The following is an 18,355-nucleotide window of genomic DNA, read 5'->3' on the forward strand; positions in this document are numbered from 1 at the left end:
TAAAAGAAAAACCAATAATTTTGACCCATACAATGTACTGTTGGCTATTTCTACAAATATACCTGTGCAACTTATGACTGGTTTTGTACTCCAGGGTCACATATGATCCTTCAGATATATATATATGAAATGTGATTAACATATTATGGTAGCATAGACAGTTTAAGTTATGCTATGTTATACAAAAAAGAAACATCTAACACATTTCACACTTTAAGAGCTACGGTGGCTATAATCTTTAATGTACAGATTAAATACATTTGATAAATTCTGTATAATACACTGTAACAAACGAGTATATCATGTCTATTAATATAAACCAATACAAAGATATGTTTAAGTCATACTTTTGTACATGAGATCAGGACACTTCTAATGTCACACAAACCCTAGGCTAAGAGATGGAGGCTCTTCAGAGCTGTCGACTTTTATCTCATGGTACTTTCCCTCCAAAATCTTCTGGATTGCTGTGAGAACCTTGTGATTGAAGACCATGTCCAAATGAGCCAGGCCTCTGAACTCTGTCACATGCACGGCCTGTTCCTGTTTCCCTATCCAGCGCTTACAGAGACTCATACTGCGACTGCCGACGGTGTCGTCACCGTCATCGTAAATAACATCTATGGGGTCGGTGTTTGGAAACTGTTCGTCATACACGTATGTGACGGGCGTAGAGAGGCCCACCCCATAGAGGCAGTAGATCTCGACTCCAGGTGCGGGCAGACCCGCCGTCAGGTTTTTGGTGTCCTCCCACATATACCAGCCATCCTCGAAGTCAATGTCTTTAAAGAATTGTTGATAGTCTTGGTTGGTGTAGTTGAAAAAGGGGGTGGAGATGAAGGTGTGGTCTTTGGGCCAAGCCTCTTCAGAAGGGATCATCCACGGATTTGTGGTAGTCATTCGTTGCTCTTCGCGGATTTTTATATTGGACACAAAGGGTATGCCGTCGTTTTCACCTAAAAAGTCATAAAAGAAAGACTAAAACTCAGCTTAAATCTTTTATACATTTTAAAACAATACGTCACGCAAAATTACAATTATATTAAAACTAAAGTATTGTTTACAGTTAAAATAATCAGTATTTTATATTCCATGTCTGCATGTTTTTGCATGATGATCTAGGATGCAGCAATATATCAGTTTCCACATAAGTATATATGTATGTATGTATATATATGTAGTTTTTTTCATAAGGCAACATTTCTCATTTTCATTTAAAAATGAAGCACTTAAATAATTAAATAACTTAATAAACTAAAACTTAATAAAAACTATATAGACATAAAAAGACAAAAACACAACAAAATTACTAAAACGTCAAATAAATTTTAATTTACAACAGAAAAAATTAAAATAAAATATAATTCAGAATATTTACATAAACTATATTAGTATATGAATTATCAGGGTTGCAAAGAGACAGAAAATTTTCAGTAAATTTTGGGAAAAATCTGAGAATTTTTGGAAACTTTCCAGGATTTTTACTGTTTTTTAACTTTCAGAAAATGGAACATTTCTGGAAATTTTCTCCCCTTTTGCTACTGATACTAAAATAACATTGCTACTAATGGATTAATGGCATTTACTGAATTAGCTTAATAATATAATGCTGTTATTTTGAACTTCTTTTCAATATTGATAATATTAAGATTTTTCGAAGCGGCAAATCAGCATATTAAAATGATTTCTAAAGGATCACGAGACACTGAAGACTGGAGTAATGATGCTGTAAATTCAGCTTTAACATCACAGGAATAAATTACATTTTAAAATAAAAAAACAGTTATTTTAACATATTTCATAATATAACTGTTTTACTGTGTTTTTCATTAAAAAATGTATAGCAGGCAGTATTATGGATATTGTTTCCTTTACTGTACCTGATGCTAAGACTCTGAGGGGCTTCACAGCGCCACCCCAAGGTGCTCCCAGAGAGATGAAGCCCTTAATGTAGTGGTCTTTCCAGTGCTGAGTCTGCTGGTTGAGGAAGTACAGGATGTAGTTGTTGCCCATGCTGTGGCCCAGAAGGTAGACTGGCTGCTTGTACTCATCGTGCATCTCCTCCACCAGGTTCTTCAAACGTGAAAAATACTCCTCCTGCTCATCTATATGGTACCAAACAGAAACATCCACATGTACTATTTTATTTTATTCTTTGTGTGTGTATATATATTAATGCTGTCAAACGATTAATCGCGATTAATCGCATCCAAAATAAAAGTTTTTGTTTTCATAATATATGTGTGTGTTCTGTGCATATTTATTATGCATATATAAATACACACACATACTGTATATATTTTGAAAATAGTTACATGTATTTACATGTCTATATTTGTGTGTCTATATCTAAATAATATTTTTTTTTATTATACATATTTATTTTTTCCAATTTGCAAATGCTGTTGGGTGGGTTTAAATGTTTATTTTGATTTTGAATTGCCTCTGTATATTATATTAATGTATATGAAAACACACTAAATATGTAAAGCATATGTAGAGATAATTATGTTCTGTAGAGTAGGACTATACAACTCCAGTCCAGGAGGGTCACTGTCCTGCACAGTTTGGCTCCAACCCTAATCAAACACTCCAGCCTGTCATTTTCATGTAATCCTGAAGACCTTGATTCTCATGGTCAGGTATATTTGATTTGAGTTGGAGTTGAACCCTGCTGACTGTTGATTAGTCCTGATGTAGTGAGTACAGTCAACTATTTGTTTCTGCACTCTGGCAAAATATCTGTTGTTGCCTGTCACTGTGACTTCACTTACTCGGAGCGATTCTCCAGTCATACGGTGCTCCACGGACAGTCTCATTTCGCACATATCCAATGCTGACCAAATGTTGAACCATGGTATGAAAGTAACCTACAAAATAAATGTACATGATACAGGTGTTGTAAGGAAAGAAGTTCATTGAAATGTTACTGTATACTCACCTGTCAGTTTGTTCATGTCTAGAAACTCTAAAGGGTACGTCTGTCCAAACCCAGGGACCCTGACTTCCACCCCCGGTGCATTAGACGTCTTCCGAGTTGTCCTGTTGTACACAATTCTACACAAAAGAAAGAAATATAACAATCATATAAAATCTGATTCAAGGGAAAAACAAGAAATTGTATTCTTTTAAGGCTACAAAAGCAGGGAGGCTTTTGTTCAAATATATCAGAGCTTCTGATAACCTGATTCAGCATTGTTTAACTAAACCCAGTTAGGTTATTAGAGAGCTACTAAATATTGATTATGATACACTGGCCTGTCTTATGACATCAGTCTCTGAGAACACTCCAAAAACAATAGACAAAAGGTCAATGACCTGAAATACAGAACTGAGGATGATTAGGAAACAACAGTCAATAGATCAGAGGTACCTAGAAAGGGTTGCTCTGTGAATTTGCGCACATAAGACAACAAAACAAGTTTAAAAATTGAGTATTACTATATTGCAAGCATAAAAGAATTGACATATAAGCACATAGTTTTTGGTTTTAAAATGTATGCTGTATTAAAAATGTATGTTGTATTCAGCAAGGCTGCATTAAAGTTTTAGTTACAGTAGATATAATGTTACAAAGTGAGCTTACCTTATATTATCAATCCAGCAGTCAATTCCGATGGGCATAAACATGTTTAGGTCAATCCAGAGAGGGAACCAGTCCTCTGTTTTCTTGTAACACATCCAGTGTACCAGTGTGGGCTTGTCTATTTTGGCCTCAAGGCGATTACCCAGATTTCCAGGTACTGTTAAAAAGGGGGTCAAAAATGTAAAATTCAAAGTCTAACTTAACCGGATACATATTTTGTTGTTAAAAGTAGACCTTCTGCACCCAATCTGTACACATATTATGGATTTTAACTGGTCTAAAAGTGCATGACAGGTCCATTTGTTATCTTGTTTATAATTTTATGTTTTTGTACTAAATTAATTAACCAATAAAGAAAACACATTAAACAAACTCTTAACTTAAATAGCCAAAGTATGAATGTAAGATTGCTTACCTATGATAAGAGGAGGAGTGCTATTATTTATGACGCGAGGTTTGGCCGTCGGAGGGAAGATAACGTTAAATAACCAGAATCCAGAGCTCTGGTGCAGTGCAATCAGAAGGAATGCAATGCATTTGAAGGAACGCGAACGTCCCATTGTGTTTGTGTCTGTGTTGGCTATCTGCCTCTGATTCCAGCAGCTTCAGTTCGTATTAATGCGTTCGTCCAATGAGGCGTCGCGAGGGGGCGGTCACCGGACCGCAAACACTCCGAGAGCTCCTACTGTGTGTGCTGATTACATTATAAGGATATATTTCAATAACAATACGTTAAGGTGTAAACATGCGTGAAACGAACTTGAGTCGATCAAAGGCACATTAAAAGCCATGAGTGTATTGGAAATACAAACACGTGGCATTTCACGTCAAAATGTTTAAAAAATATATATAAATGTGTTCGTTTTTAAAATAATATATAAAAACAACAACAAACAACTTTTCAGAACTTTGGCTAACGTTCTTCAAGTAACGTCAGTAGAATGTTCAAGTTATCTGGTCTTTAATAATAATGTTCTAAAAACGTTAGCACAAAATCATTATTTATTCACCATTCATGGAACGTTTTAGATGGAACGTTTTTTTAATGACACTACTTATTTCAGAACGTTCAGAAAACATTCAAAAGTAGCATTCATGTTTGCAAAATTATAAAATGGAAGGTTTTATAAACGTTTGTATATAAACAAGAAAAAACATTTTAAACCATTTAAAAAAAACATGAACGTTCAGAGAACATCCAAAAAAATAAAGTTTTCATAACTCACAGGAAACGTTAGCAAACGTTCGTATAAATTGTTTTGTTAGCGAGGTACAATCTGGCAGTAGGCCTACATTAAAAGCAGACTACACATACAACAAAAAGAAAAAATCAGAAAGTGAAAAGGTAAAATAAGTCAATACATTTTGCAGCAGAATCTTTAGTAGTATGAGTATAAACTTTAGTAAGTTTAATAAATAGGCTAATGTTTTCATTTGTTTTAAAGATTTTACAATAATTATTTAATCTTTGTATTTTTATAATTCTTATTTCTATTTATAAATATAACATATTTTAATTTAATTCAATTCAAAATAATAATTTAAAAAAAAATTAGAAAAGCCTAGAAAAGACGAGAACGTTGTCGACTCCACCCCCTTATTAATACGTCAGCGAACCCTCGCCATGGAAACCAATTTGCTGGACGTAAACAAGTAACAGGGTTCCCTTGCTGCCGATGGTGATTATAAATTTCGATTTAGAAATTACATTTTAAGGCGAACGGATAAAAGAGAGATTCACTTTGTTCAACTGTAAGTTCTCATATGCACTGATATCTTCTTAATCATCTGTCAGATACCTTGCTGTTGCTGTATGTCGTTTAAATATTATTCGTATATTTCTCAGTATGTGCATGGCTTGTTTTAGATGGAAGTGTTACCGGAGGTGGACTGTGAAGAGGACGTTACTATAACAGACGATGAAGAGGATGATGAAGAGAGCAGCCTGTCTAACATACGAATAACCCATACAGTCACACACATGTGAGGTTACTAAAGTTCATCAACATGTGCTGAACTCATGTTAAGGCAATGTTCAGCGTTTCTCCATAGAGTTCCTCTCACGTGCACACGCTGGATGTTTACAATGGTCTTAATCATTAGCCACAAACATGGGTGGTATATCAGGTCATGTACTTATAGTGTAGCAGACCTTAAACTCTTAATTTAACAAAACTATACGGTACATTAGTGCATGGAGATGGGGGTACTTAAAACCCACCATGGCCTCATTGTATAGTGTGCTATACTGTAACTCTAGAATGAATCTCATGAAGCCTGTCAATAACTAATCCAGGTCAGGGTTATTATAGTTTACTAGAACTAAAATCATAAAAATAAAAATCCCTTAATTAAAATAAAACGAACAATAACTGAAATAAAGTAAAAAAGTATAAAAATCTTAAAACTTTTTTTTAATTTCAGCTATTTGCCAAGGCAACATTTTTCATTTTCAATAAAGAAATAAACTAAAACTGAAATAAAAATGAATAAAATTGACAAACAAATACTTATAAAAATGACAAAACCCCAACAAAATTACACAGCAACACAACATACCTTTTTAATAAATGAAAATGAAACAATTCTAATATAAAAAAATTAAAGAAATTCAAAATATTAATAAAATCTACAATAGAAGCCCATGTCATATTTCAGAAAATTAAAAGGGGGACAAATAAGAAATTGTGTTTTGCATCAAATAAATAAATACATAATCAATCTCATTCTTATATTCTTAGTTTTTATTATGCAGCAATCAGCAATGAGTCACCCTGTCTGCACTTCATTACAATTACTATTATTTATTTATTTTTTTATAAACCAGCATAAGCTTAAAATCATGATGTAATATAAAATATTTTTATTGCATTATGTTTATGATAATGTGACTTTTTCATATGAAGTTACAAATTACAAACATCACGAAAAATAACAAAGCAATACAAATCTTAATGCTCATAAACTCATTCATTATTTAATATTTAATGTAATGTTTGAATCTATGTGAAGCAAGTAATGCAAGTAAATGTTACAATTATTGTTCATTAAACATTAAAACACAGGTCTTGGAAACAGACTTTCAGTCAAACTGAAATATTCTTCTGATCAGTTTTAAGAAAATGATGTATAAATAGTTTATAGTTGTATCATATTATGAAAGTTATAATGAGATTTTTCCATGAACATTGCAAAAATCACATTGCAATGCAAATGATTTCATATTTAAAGTATTATTTGAATATATACAGGTAATGCAAATAATTTTAAGACAACATTAAAACATGGGTCACATACAACTAGTGGTCGACCGATATATACAACATTAAAACATGGGTCACATACAACTAGTGGTCGACCGATATATCGCCAAGTCCGAATTTCAAATTTTGCTGCGCTTTATGCATTTGCCCACTGGTCCATTCATGTCAATTTCTCTGTGTGCTGTACTCGTGAAATGAATGTTACCCTGGCTTTATTTGAAAAATATGATTCCCAATGCATCAAATTCCCAGAATCTGAGTGCTGTATGGTTACAGTGTGTTACCCTTCCCTGAAATATATTTTTATTAAATATCAATTTTTTTGTGAAAAATACTTTGTCATCTAAAGTATACAGTGTTTCCTTCCTTTTTACGCATTTATTTTTTTAATCCATTGTATTTATGATTTCAAAATACTAAATCATATAAAAAAAAAGTATATATATATTTATATATGTGTGTATATATTATATATATATATATCGGCTTTATATCGGCTATCCGCCCCCTGCTTTCCAAGGCATCGGCATCAAACCAATATCGGTTGACCACTACATACAACAATGCAACAGATTAAAATAAACAAAGAAACAAATCATCTTCTTTCTGTTTGTTGGTCTTTATTCTTTATTTCTTCAGCGCAAAGCCAAGACCTCAAGTGGCCCTTTCCAAATGTCCATCCTCATACAAGGAGAACTCCTCCCAGGAGAAGCTCATGGCAGCGATGGCAGAAAACTTCCGTCAGCAGTATGCGCTTTTGTACCCTGACCGCAAAGCGCTTCTGTTGTGCCCTGTGAATGAGTGCAGTGTACAGGTGCATACAGCAAATACGCTTTCCAGACACCGCAACATTACCTCTATTTTCCATAACATTTTCATATTCCAATGTATATCAACAGAAATTCGTAAGCACCACTTTGCGAAGCACCTTGCTGCCGTATCCTGAGCTGTACGACTGGGAGGGATGTGCTAGTTTTGTGGCTGATTATCTCTCATTGGAGCTTCTGGATCCACCGTTTGAACTTGTGAGAGAATCCGACTTGACTTATGATGGTTGTTTTTGCATCTTGGACTCAAAAACATGTTTTTATTTCATTTCTGTTCTTTCTAGCCCAAGCAGCTGTCATCGCCCACCTGGGTTCTGCAGACTCAGAGAGGAACGTGTTTTGATTTCTCCATCGTGCTGTGTAGCCTGTTGTTGGGTGCAGGATACAATGCTTACTGCGTCAGTGGCTATGCTACAAAAGAGATGTGTCTTCTTGATCAGTCACGACAAGAGTGTCCCCTACTGCAGCCTCAAATCCAAGTAAGCACAACTTAAACACATTTGATTTAAATTATAGAGGTAAAATAATTAAATATTTCACATTGAATGTAAAATAAGTTTAGCGTTCTTTTATGGTATGTAAATTTATACAAATTAACAAGGGTCTTCAGTGGTTTTGATGTCATGAATCCTATGGTGTGTAGATAGAGTAGGAAATTAAATATAATTGACAGTTGCATTTATAACATACAAATAGTATCATATTAATATTTTTACATGCTTTATGACGCTTAACTTGGAAAGCTATAATAAATGTAAATTATTTATTAATTTAAAAATTACTATAGTTTATATAGTTAGTTTAGTAAGTAATAAATAGATAAATATTTGTTTTTTAAGCCTGGCGGCCTATAACATGTAAATACTACTATAATAATAATACTTTTCTATACTTTATGCTGCTTTGCAAATATATAATAAATATAAATTAAATACATGTATTAATTTAGAAATTGTTCTAAATGTGGTTGGTTTAGAAATAAATATTTATTGAGAGTCGTGTTTCAGTCCTGGCCAATGACATGCAAATAGTATCATATTAATGTATTTACATGCTTTTTATGCCTAAATTACAAGATTATAATGATTATAAATTATATAAAAGAATTAGAAAAATGTTAATTTATAAATTATAATAAATGTATTTATTTTGTAGTTCATTTTGTAATAATAATAAATAAACATTATTGATGTAAAATCAACATTTTGATTACATTATTTTAATGTGGGTGGGACAATGAAATGTGTAGCTGAACTTTAGCTCTTTAAAATTTTGTTTTTGTTGTTAATATTGTATTTTCACGTTTTATGTATTTTCGCAAAATTTAGCTGGAGATCAATTTATAATTGGCATTCTCCCTTAAGTATTTCCACAATTACCCAAGAGGTTGTATAGCATCTGTTAAAACCCATATTTCCTTGAGTGGTTGAAATCTATTTAAACTGGATTCATTATTCATGTTATGATTTTTCCATGACCTGCTCAGGATAAAACAGAGGAACCAAAGAAGCCAATGAAGAAATACTCTGTAAAACCCCCACGCGACTTGCACAGCAACTTTGAAAGGCGTCAAGAGGAGAAACAGCAAGCAGAAGCTGAAGCAGCCACACTGAAGAAACAACTGGACGCAGAGAGACTTCAGAAGGTCGGACAAAGAATGTTTCAATGAAATTCCTCTTGATTTTTGACTTGCATTTTCACCGGTTCCTCTTAAACAGGAGCGAGAACGTCCACCACCCGACCCTCTTCGGGGCTTGAGAGTTCACTGCTGGGTTCTGCTGCTCTCAGGGAACCGGGAGATACCTGAGAACTTCTTCATTGACCCTCTGACAGGCAAGAGCTACTCCACCACCGATGAGAACTTCCTGGGCATAGAGAGCGTCTGGAACCATCAAAACTACTGGGTCAACAAGCAAGACTGCACTTTCGGTTGTAATGTCAGTATATCTTAATGTGGATGTGTTTGAATAATTTCAGTGAAGATGATGAGCACTGGAAACTTCACCGGATCTTTGTGTGTCTGCAGGAGATGACCTTTGACCTGGGTGATCTGTCAAAGTGGGAGTATGTGCTATGTGGCCAATCTCTGTCAATCATTTCAGACCCAAAGACACTTGAAGAGCCAGAAGACGAGGAGGAAGTACAGAATGTTTCTAATTTTCATGTAGTTTTAATGGCATTATTGATTTAACTGTTGAAAGTTCCACACTGAACCTGATATTTAGATCTATATTTATGCTCCGTATCTATTACCTTAGATTTAACTACTATTTTGTTTCTGAAGGAGGAAATGGATGAGCTAAAAGTGTTTGAGATGCCTCCATCTTGGGTGACTACAATAGACATTTCACCGGCAGGTCAAGTCCTCGCTCTCACATATAGCCTTTCATCCATTATCTACTAGCTCTTGAGGTTAATTAATCATACATGTTTTTTTTAAATCTTAATAGATATGGAAATGCGTTATCCAGGGGGTATGAAGGTTATTGAGTACAGGAAAGCCAAGCTGGAGAAGTTTGCCCCTTATCTTTTGAAAGATGGTCTGGTGACCAAACTCACCACTTATAAAGACCTTGACTGTAAGATCTCTGCAGATGTTTCTGTTTTCAGTTTATATCAATCAATCAAAAAAAATAAATTCCCACTTTGTCACTTTCTTAGGCACAAAAGCCAGCACTATTAAGGAATGGTTCAAACATCGAAGTGATCATCTTGACGAGAGAGAACTACACACAGACAGCAATGTGACAACTGAGCATTTCAGGCCTGGAAGAAGTGATGCTCTCAAATGTAATCTAACACACACATTTTTAATATAATCCTTATCTCAGTAAAGGTGACTCATTACATCACCGATGTCTTATTAACTTGAATAATAACAAATAACAAAAGGCCTGACATATTAAAAGTTGAATTTTGTTTAGACCACAGGTACGTCACTTTAGTTCCTGAGACGGAGCGTCAGATGGACTTTTATAGTCATATTCGCACAGATGGTCTAGCCAGAAGAATTGAGAAGCCTTTCGAAATGACAGAAACCTTTGAAAATCGCACTGACTTCCTCTTTTATCGAAATGCTGTTTACGGAAAGCAAATCAAAGTGATTCGAGCTGGAGAGGCTCTTGAACAACGGCCTCTGCAGGTAATGCTCTCTCAACAAACAGCTTCGACCTTTAACCCAATATTATCTTACAGGTATAACATTAACCAACAATATACTAGTGGCCTTGCTAACAAAAAACATCCAAAAGATGGGGAAAATGGGTCTATGAAACTTTGTTTGGGGTCTCCAACAGAGGGTGGAGGAGCGGTTTCACAGAGATCATTCTAAGCCGGCAAGTAAAGATGTGGCAGAACGGATCTTTGTGGTGTCGGACAGACGGATCCAGGTGACCTTTCATCTCGAGGATGACAGGATCATCCCAGCTTGGCTCAACTTCATCAAACCCAAAGAAGCGGCAGACTCACAGAAAGCACAAGCTTTTACTCCACAGATGGTGTCTGGCTTTCAGGTCTGATGTCACGTCAGAAATTGTTTGGTTGATTTCATAAGCAAAAGTTATACGACTGTTTTATTGGCAGGTTAAAATGATAAAACAAAGATTTCCAAACATTACAAGAAAAAAAAATTCTCAAGAAAATAAACTCAGCAGGCCTTTTTATGATAATAGTATCAAAGTTAAAAGAGTAAAATCCTAGTAAGACAAAATTAGAGTGGTAATATTTTATGAGAATAAAGTAAAAAATATATATATTTTAATATTTTTTTTAAAATATTTTTATTCTAATATTTTATCATAATTAAAAAATATGAGAAATAATTGAAAGCAAGGACATTTCTGTTTTTGTCAAGTCACAATGCATAACTCCACCCACAGTAAAATCTCATTGGACAAATCTGGTTTCAAATATCTGGATTTTAAAGAAATCAATTGTAAAAATGATTAGGTGAAATGTCCAATAGTCTCATTACACTTTGACAAACTGGTGTGCGAGATTTGAATCGAATCTCCTTTTCATGATCTTATTTTGTTTAATCTCAGTCGTACATTTATACATTTATGAGCTTCTAATTCCACACTGAGGGTTATGTTTAGGGGTGTAGTTTATTAGAAATCATATGATCATTGTATGAATTAGTGTGAACATGCAACTTAAAGAAATCGTTGACTTTCTTTATAAAGTTCGTAAAGAAATCGTTGACTTTCTTTATAAAGTTCGTTAAAAAATCGTTGACTCAGAAATAAAAATTCTGTCCAATAAAGAAAAAAAAAAGTGTACATGATTGGGTGACATGTCCAACAGAGTCTCGTGACAATTCTTAACTGGCGAATTCGTCCAATCTCATTTGTACGTTTTTGTACAACCTGCTGATGGGAAATTCTTACAGATGTTCAAATATGTAATATAGTTCCGGTTTCTCGACATAATTTTTGCTGCAGATAGAAAAATTCAATGGAAATGCTATTATGGTTTATATCTTATGTTTGCGTTTACATCTTGTTATATTTTGCGTCTTGAGGTCGATCCTTCTACGAAACCCTACACGAACTTGCAGTTATATGAAATGCTTGTGGAATTGATGAGAGAAGAGGAAAATGTCGAACTTCATATCAGAGATTCAGAGAAAGAGGTAATGCAGTTCACAAGCAGCATTATAAAATCATCATCTAGCCAATGGTGTTGATGTTAGCATGTTTGCTTTAGGTTAGGTCCATCCTTTCTTCAAGAGAAAAAGAGGACAGTAATACTGACCTGCTGATCTCTATCTACAACCCTACAAGGAACGAAATGGCCCGTCTGCACATGGAAGAAAAGGTGAATCATGGCTTTAATCAGTCAGCCACTTTCATCACACTGATCCAAACTCCCACCTACCTCTGGTTCCTTTTGTTCTTCAGGAACGTATGGCTAAAGAAAAGAAGCAGCGGCAGAAAGAGAAAGAGCTGGACCTACTGGCTCCATCCCAGGTCCGACTGGGACTCCCAGAAGTCCTCACAAGCCAGGACGCCCTTCAGCTGAAGACAGACTGTCTGAATGAGTTTAAACAGCAGCTCTTTAACAAAGCCAGCCTCATCCAGAGCAGAATCGAAAAGGCACGTTAGATCATTCAATAAGATTTAACACCTTCTGTGTACATAAATTCATAAAACAGAAGAAGCTAACAGAACATCAGCAGCAGTTACAATCTGATTGGATTAATCTGAATGTTTGACTCCACCCCTTAAAGGCACAGAAACAATATAATCTTTGGTTTTTTACTTGACCTGGATAAGAGGGCCAGAAAAAGCTTCTAGTGAACTGGTGAACTTGTTTGTTCAGGAGACAGAGGAGTTGCAGAAGAAGCAGCTGTGGTACCAGAAGAACTATCTCACTATGTCCAATGAGGACGAGGACGATTACCTCGCCTACTGCTCTGACGCCATGTTCAGGATCCACGTTCTCAAAATGAGACTCATTCGGTATGCACATTACATCATTTGCTGAATAATATGGTTATGATAACATGAAGTTATTGTAGTATCAAGTTTTTCAAGATGGTACAAAGCCAAGTCTGTTGGTACATTTTTGTTTAGAAACACATGAGTAAATCTGTATATTGTTTTTGTAGACACAAGGAAAGAGCGCCTCAGAAGTATCTGGCACTGGAGGAGAAACTAAAAAGACATCCAAGGTTGGCCAGTCACTTCTTGTAACAAGACAAATGCATCCTAGTATACGACTCCACTTATCCCAGACCATCGTATATGACCTCAATAAAGTTTTTCGTTGCATCATTTGGGATAGTATTTTCTTTTTGTTGTGATTAAGATCAAGAAACAGACAATATCTGATTAACTACGTGAAAAAGTGACTATGCCACAAGTATACATTACTTTTCTTAAATTTGGGCTCTGTAGAATTTAAATATTTTTATTTTTGTTTTGAAAGAATTATGCTCAACGTAGCTGCATTTATTTGATCAAAAATACAGTAAAAAAAAAAAAAAAGTTATGTTGTTGGCACCGATAGCGTGGTGGCAGTGTGCCAACATATAGCGCCATTACACTTTTGGCGTCCCGAGTTCGAGTCCCTGCTCAATTTCCCAATCTCACCCCTCTATTGCTTTCTTGTCAATTAACAATAACCCTTCTTTGAATATAAAGTTAAAAATAACAGCATTGGAGTTTTTTGTAACAATGTGACATTTACGGTTCCTTTTTTAATACATGTTTGCAGAGTTTAAAAAAAACCCTCAAACCCCACATTATTGTAGAGCTGTACAATACACGGTACTATTACTATACGGATTTATGTACATCTATAATGTAATAGTATTGTGCATTGCACAGACTGACAAACTCAGTCCCTTGATGTAAAAATTCAGGAGAGCATCAATGTATAGTTTGTTAAATTATATATTAAAAAAAACTTTATTGCCATTTTTACTATAGATTATACACAAACTTAATAGCAACACTTCAACACTAATCCCAGTTGGATAATACAAAACAATGCATCAATAACCAACATCTCACTACAGAGTGCAAAATGTTGGGAATAATATTAAAAGACAAATGGAATTAACAGCCTTTAGTAATGCAAACTTTATTTACATGAAAAGAAAGATCCAGTACTTCATGCCATACTCCTTAAAAGAAAGGAATCAATTCTTCAAAAGTTATGGGTGCTTCAAAGATGCTTTGAACAGAGAGAAAGAAAAGGCAGAAAGAAAACCGCAAAAATGGCAAACAGTGTTGAACAGACAGAAGTTGAGACCAAGTGAAAGCGACATTAATTTAGATTTCTCTAAAATGTCTATTAAAAAAAAAAAAACAAGCGTCAGTTACACATTACAGCATTCTGCACAGGAAAACTGTACACGGAAACCCCTAAATGACACATAAAAGCCTGGTGTGGTTAGCCACTGTATGTACAAAAACAACTGCACAATACTAACATACAGAAAGTTTACTTAATATTATACAATGTAGACAGACCGAGTTATTTATTTTTTCATCCTACTTCGCATAACTGTAATCTATGCACGCGTTTACCCTGAAAAACGCTGGGATGGTGGAGTTTGGGGAAGTCGGCTGACTATCTAGTGCGTTAGCGTAGAATGAAGGCTGATCATGCTGATCTACTGGCGGTTGCTCTTTATCCTCTCCAGCCTCTTTTTGAGGTCGTCGAGGTTGGAGGCGGGGGAGGAGGAGCGGGTGGGGCTGTGGGTGTGCGACTGCTCCTGCTGGAAGTGCTCGCGGGACTCCTTCAGCTGGGATAGTTTGCTGTGGAGCATATCTGTGGAGGAGGCTACCGATGGTCTCAGAGAGCTGAGTGGAGGGCGGTCTTCCTCCGGCTGCACGAGAAGATGCAAATATTTACAACTCATTTATATATACACTGTAAATAAAATTCCTACATCTTAGTTGTTAAATGATCCTATCTTGCTGATTTGATGTATTAATAATACTTTAATCTTTTATTAATATAAGTTAAACAAATGTTATAAAATCCTAAAATTTAGTTAAGTTAATAAAATATCAATAAAAAAGATTGTTAGTTATTAAAACTTATTATACATTTATATTATAAATTCTAAAATATTTAAAAATGTTAAAACCTCAAATATCAATAATTTATATCAAAAAATTTTTGATTTACAGTTGTTAAATTATTAACAATAAATTATTAAATTATTATAAAATCCTAAAATTGTTATTAAAAGGTATTAGTAAATCATTATTGATGTAAAAAAAAAAAAAAAAAAAAAAAAGTGTGATTGGGCAAGTTAGAAAACAAACAAACAAAAGGATCATAAAAAGCTGGGCGTCAAACACGTAACATTGTGTTGAATTCACAATCCAAGACTATGCAACAATATTGTGTCTTGACTGAAGTTTTAATAAGAGACACACCGTTGAGTTCTCAAGTCCGCGCCGCTGCCGTAAGATCTTCAGTCTCTCATAGTATGCGGCGGCGTTCAGATCTTCTCCATTACTGCTGATGGGCACGGTGCTGGAGCTCGGCAAATACGAGTCTGTGCTGTGCTGAGGGATTACTGAAACACAACAGAAACCTTAGTATGCTAAAACAAATCAAGACAACAAAAAGAGATGTTTCATGAAAGATGGTGCAACTCACCTGTGGAGGTCTGAATTCGGCCTTTTCCTTCACGCTCTGACTCAATCATGCGAAGTCCTCGCTCCACGTAACTCTGGAAAAACTGGGAGGTGTTCCTCAAGAAGGGCTCGAGGTCTGCGTCAGAGTACTTCTGCTTGTATTCATACAGCTCCGTCAGACCCTGAGAAACAATACACTCTGATGTAGTATTGAACCGAGAACCGCAAATCACAAAAATTGGAAGTCTTCACAAACTTTTGTTACCTCTTTGGTGTTCTCCTTGGAGCCAATCTTTTTGAAGATCTCAGAAAGGATGTCGCTCACTTTGGCCTTGATCACTTTGTCATCCTATCCAAATCAAAATGCAGTTTAAGAAACCAGGGGTGCGTTTCCCAAAACCATCGTTAGCTAACTATGGTCGTTAGTTCCGTTGAACTTAATTGGTAACGATGGAACTTGCAACCATCGTTGCTTTTGGGAAACGCACCCCAGATCAGCCACTACAATTTTTCAAAGTATCATCAAGATGAAGGTTTCAGTTGAGACCTAGCAGGACATACCGATCTGAGGGCGCCCTTCTCTGTGCTCTTGTCAGACTTGAGTCCGGAGAGGTTTGCCGAATGCTTGACCACCCGTCTCAGATGCGCCTCCAGTTCCGACTCGTTGCGGTTCTCAATCATGGACATGTGATCTAATATCTATGAGAGGGACATTCACAGATTTCTTTCATAAAGCAAGTTTCATGAAGAACTTTCAGGCTCTATCAAGGTCTCAAATGTGTACCTTGGCACCAGTGAGCCTGCAGAGCGTGTGCAGCAGCGTCTTCAGCGTCCGGTGGGGAACATCGCTCTTCAGCTGTTTGAGCTTCTCTTTAGGGAAAACCTTCATGAAGTTGTGCACGTCCAGCAGGATGCGGTCCAGATTAATACTGTTGATGGTCTGTGGCAGGAAACGGATCATTCTCCATAGACACTGCATGGGACAGAGACAGGTGTTATTTAAAGATGATAAATAAATAAATAAATTCATACTTCAATTGAAAAGTACCCGATTTATCTTGAATCTGTTACGTTTTAACATGATAGGGAGGAGTTCTTTTATTTTGGTTTATTTGTATTTTTATCATTTAGTATTTTAGTATCATGTTTATTAGGGATGGGCATTATACCGGTAGGAATTTGTCAGCAGCAAGAGATTTTGGACTATCGTGAAGTTGCTGTGCTATGTGGTAACGAAAACTTATCGTTTGTACACGCTTAAGCATTCAGTTTAAAAACAAGCGATTTTAAGCTGTTGAAACTCAATCAGCAGTGAAAGAACTCAGTCTCTCAGACAGCATGCACATATAGCGAAATGTTTCTGAGCACTGTCAGAGAGGCACGCGCACATGAAGAAGGTGCTCATAGAACAAGAGAGTATTTAAGGGAGTTATTTTTGCCGCTTTATAGACCTTGATCGTTTAAATAGACTCTTGTATGTGTTAAAATGCCCATCTTTGCAAGTATCCTCAAACACTGTAATTTAGGTCTTCACTCTTAAAGTGATAGCAGTCTAATATTCCTGCTGTCTGTCATTCATGTTAATCAAACACCAAGAGAGGAAAGGTCTCACTGCTTGACTAAATCACTTAGTGACCTTTTTCTTATTCTTTTTTAAATTGCTGATCGTTTACTTGTCTTCAGTGAGCTTGTTTTTTTTTCAGTCAGTTTTTTTTATTAGGCTTGTATTAGCTTGTGATAGACACTGGTGGCAATTATGAAATTTCTATGGTATTAAAAACTGATAAAATATTGTGATAAGATTTGACATATTGCACACCCCTGATCTATATTCGATTACATTTTTTTTTTATTTTCATCCCTTTAAGGCCCATTGTTGTAACATTACAACATCAGTTTTAGCTCCACTAAAATAAACCGGTACTTGCTTTTTAGCCTTTAAGATCACATTTACACAACTAGTGTTCCCTGATCCTATTGTTCAGTCCTGCAATGTTGTTGGGTGGTATATTTTGTAAATATGTCTGTTTACCTGGCCATAAACTTACACAACCTGCACACTTGCTTCAAGGTACTTCACCTTTTTTAATTGGACTGGATAAATCAACATGCAAGTATAATGCCTAAAAATATTTTTTTTTTCTATGTAATGTGAGATATTGAGGTACTATTAAATACTTTGATTAAATGGCATCACTTTACAATAAGGTGTCATTTGTTAACATTAGATGATGTATTAATTAACATGAACGAACACTACATTTATTACACCCTGTATTATGTAGTATGATTGGGTTTGAGTTGCACTGAGATTGTATACGTCTCCACATTAATTACTCTGATGAAGATATCACTAATGATGCAGTCTCCCATCATACACCACTGGAGTACTTCTGAAGGTGTGTGTCAGAAAAGATTATAAACACTCTGACATAACACCAATGAATACAGTTTTCGCCCGGGGAGCAGTTGGGGGTTCGGTGCCTTGCTCAAGGGTCTCACCTCAATTGTGGTTGAGGTTGGAGAGAGCACTGGATATGACTTGGACAGAAATGATTAGCGCTGCCATTAAAAGGG

General features: G+C 35.5%; 3 protein-coding genes across 5 annotated transcripts in view; 1 reads left to right on the top strand and 2 right to left on the bottom strand.

Moving 5' to 3' along the window:
* Window positions 1–204: 204 nt before the first annotated feature.
* Window positions 205–4,216, bottom strand: lcat (lecithin-cholesterol acyltransferase). The gene is made up of 6 exons (XM_019068140.1): window positions 4,002–4,216; window positions 3,587–3,743; window positions 2,942–3,057; window positions 2,775–2,870; window positions 1,881–2,105; window positions 205–956 (listed from the first exon to the last, which is right to left on the bottom strand). Exons 1-6 carry the CDS (start codon window positions 4,144–4,146, stop codon window positions 379–381), a joined length of 1,317 nt encoding a protein of 438 aa, XP_018923685.1. The 5' UTR covers window positions 4,147–4,216; the 3' UTR covers window positions 205–378.
* A 982-nt stretch (window positions 4,217–5,198) lies between these two features.
* ccdc135 (coiled-coil domain containing 135) lies at window positions 5,199–13,453 on the top strand. Of its 3 annotated transcripts, none has more exons than XM_042753378.1 (18): window positions 5,199–5,338; window positions 5,433–5,569; window positions 7,489–7,663; window positions 7,749–7,874; window positions 7,961–8,155; window positions 9,163–9,321; window positions 9,395–9,613; window positions 9,703–9,816; window positions 9,961–10,033; window positions 10,127–10,255; window positions 10,338–10,466; window positions 10,601–10,818; window positions 10,973–11,188; window positions 12,199–12,309; window positions 12,384–12,494; window positions 12,578–12,772; window positions 12,999–13,138; window positions 13,288–13,453. In XM_042753378.1, the coding sequence occupies exons 2-18, from the start codon at window positions 5,454–5,456 to the stop codon at window positions 13,370–13,372; spliced, it is 2,511 nt and encodes an 836-aa protein (XP_042609312.1). In that variant the 5' UTR covers window positions 5,199–5,338; window positions 5,433–5,453; the 3' UTR covers window positions 13,373–13,453. The 3 variants fall into 3 exon arrangements, with proteins under 3 accessions (XP_042609312.1, XP_042609311.1, XP_042609314.1); XM_042753377.1 differs by having other exon boundaries at window positions 5,454–5,569; XM_042753380.1 differs by having other exon boundaries at window positions 5,454–5,569; window positions 9,964–10,033.
* Window positions 13,454–14,239: 786 nt separating this feature from the next.
* LOC109066082 (cytoskeleton-associated protein 5-like) overlaps window positions 14,240–18,355 on the bottom strand; it is a 28,510-nt gene continuing 24,394 nt past the window's right edge. Inside the window, exons 40-45 of the mRNA XM_042753381.1 lie at window positions 16,563–16,751; window positions 16,340–16,477; window positions 16,044–16,127; window positions 15,801–15,960; window positions 15,575–15,717; window positions 14,240–15,015 (exon numbers count right to left, since the gene is read on the bottom strand). Of these exons, the coding sequence (XP_042609315.1) occupies window positions 14,800–15,015; window positions 15,575–15,717; window positions 15,801–15,960; window positions 16,044–16,127; window positions 16,340–16,477; window positions 16,563–16,751 (930 nt within the window). The 3' untranslated portion in view covers window positions 14,240–14,799. The remainder of the gene's footprint in view (window positions 15,016–15,574; window positions 15,718–15,800; window positions 15,961–16,043; window positions 16,128–16,339; window positions 16,478–16,562; window positions 16,752–18,355) is intronic.

Source organism: Cyprinus carpio, chromosome B25 (assembly GCF_018340385.1).
Source record: "Cyprinus carpio isolate SPL01 chromosome B25, ASM1834038v1, whole genome shotgun sequence".
Taxonomy (NCBI): domain Eukaryota; kingdom Metazoa; phylum Chordata; class Actinopteri; order Cypriniformes; family Cyprinidae; genus Cyprinus; species Cyprinus carpio.

What these genes read in the sequence shown, in the direction of transcription:
- ccdc135 (XM_042753378.1), top strand. Translation starts at nt 5,454, where the DNA reads ATGGAAGTGTTACCGGAGGTGGACTGTGAAGAGGACGTTACTATAACA. An exon ending in ACTGCACTTTCGGTTGTAAT is followed by an intron (nt 9,614 to 9,702) that starts GTCAGTATATCT and finishes GTGTGTCTGCAG; the next exon opens with GAGATGACCTTTGACCTGGG. An exon ending in CTCAAAATGAGACTCATTCG is followed by an intron (nt 13,139 to 13,287) that starts GTATGCACATTA and finishes TTGTTTTTGTAG; the next exon opens with ACACAAGGAAAGAGCGCCTC.
- lcat (XM_019068140.1), bottom strand. Translation starts at nt 4,146, where the DNA reads ATGGGACGTTCGCGTTCCTTCAAATGCATTGCATTCCTTCTGATTGCA. An exon ending in CACTCCTCCTCTTATCATAG is followed by an intron (nt 3,744 to 4,001) that starts GTAAGCAATCTT and finishes CCTTTTTAACAG; the next exon opens with TACCTGGAAATCTGGGTAAT. An exon ending in TGACTGGAGAATCGCTCCGA is followed by an intron (nt 2,106 to 2,774) that starts GTAAGTGAAGTC and finishes GGTACCATATAG; the next exon opens with ATGAGCAGGAGGAGTATTTT.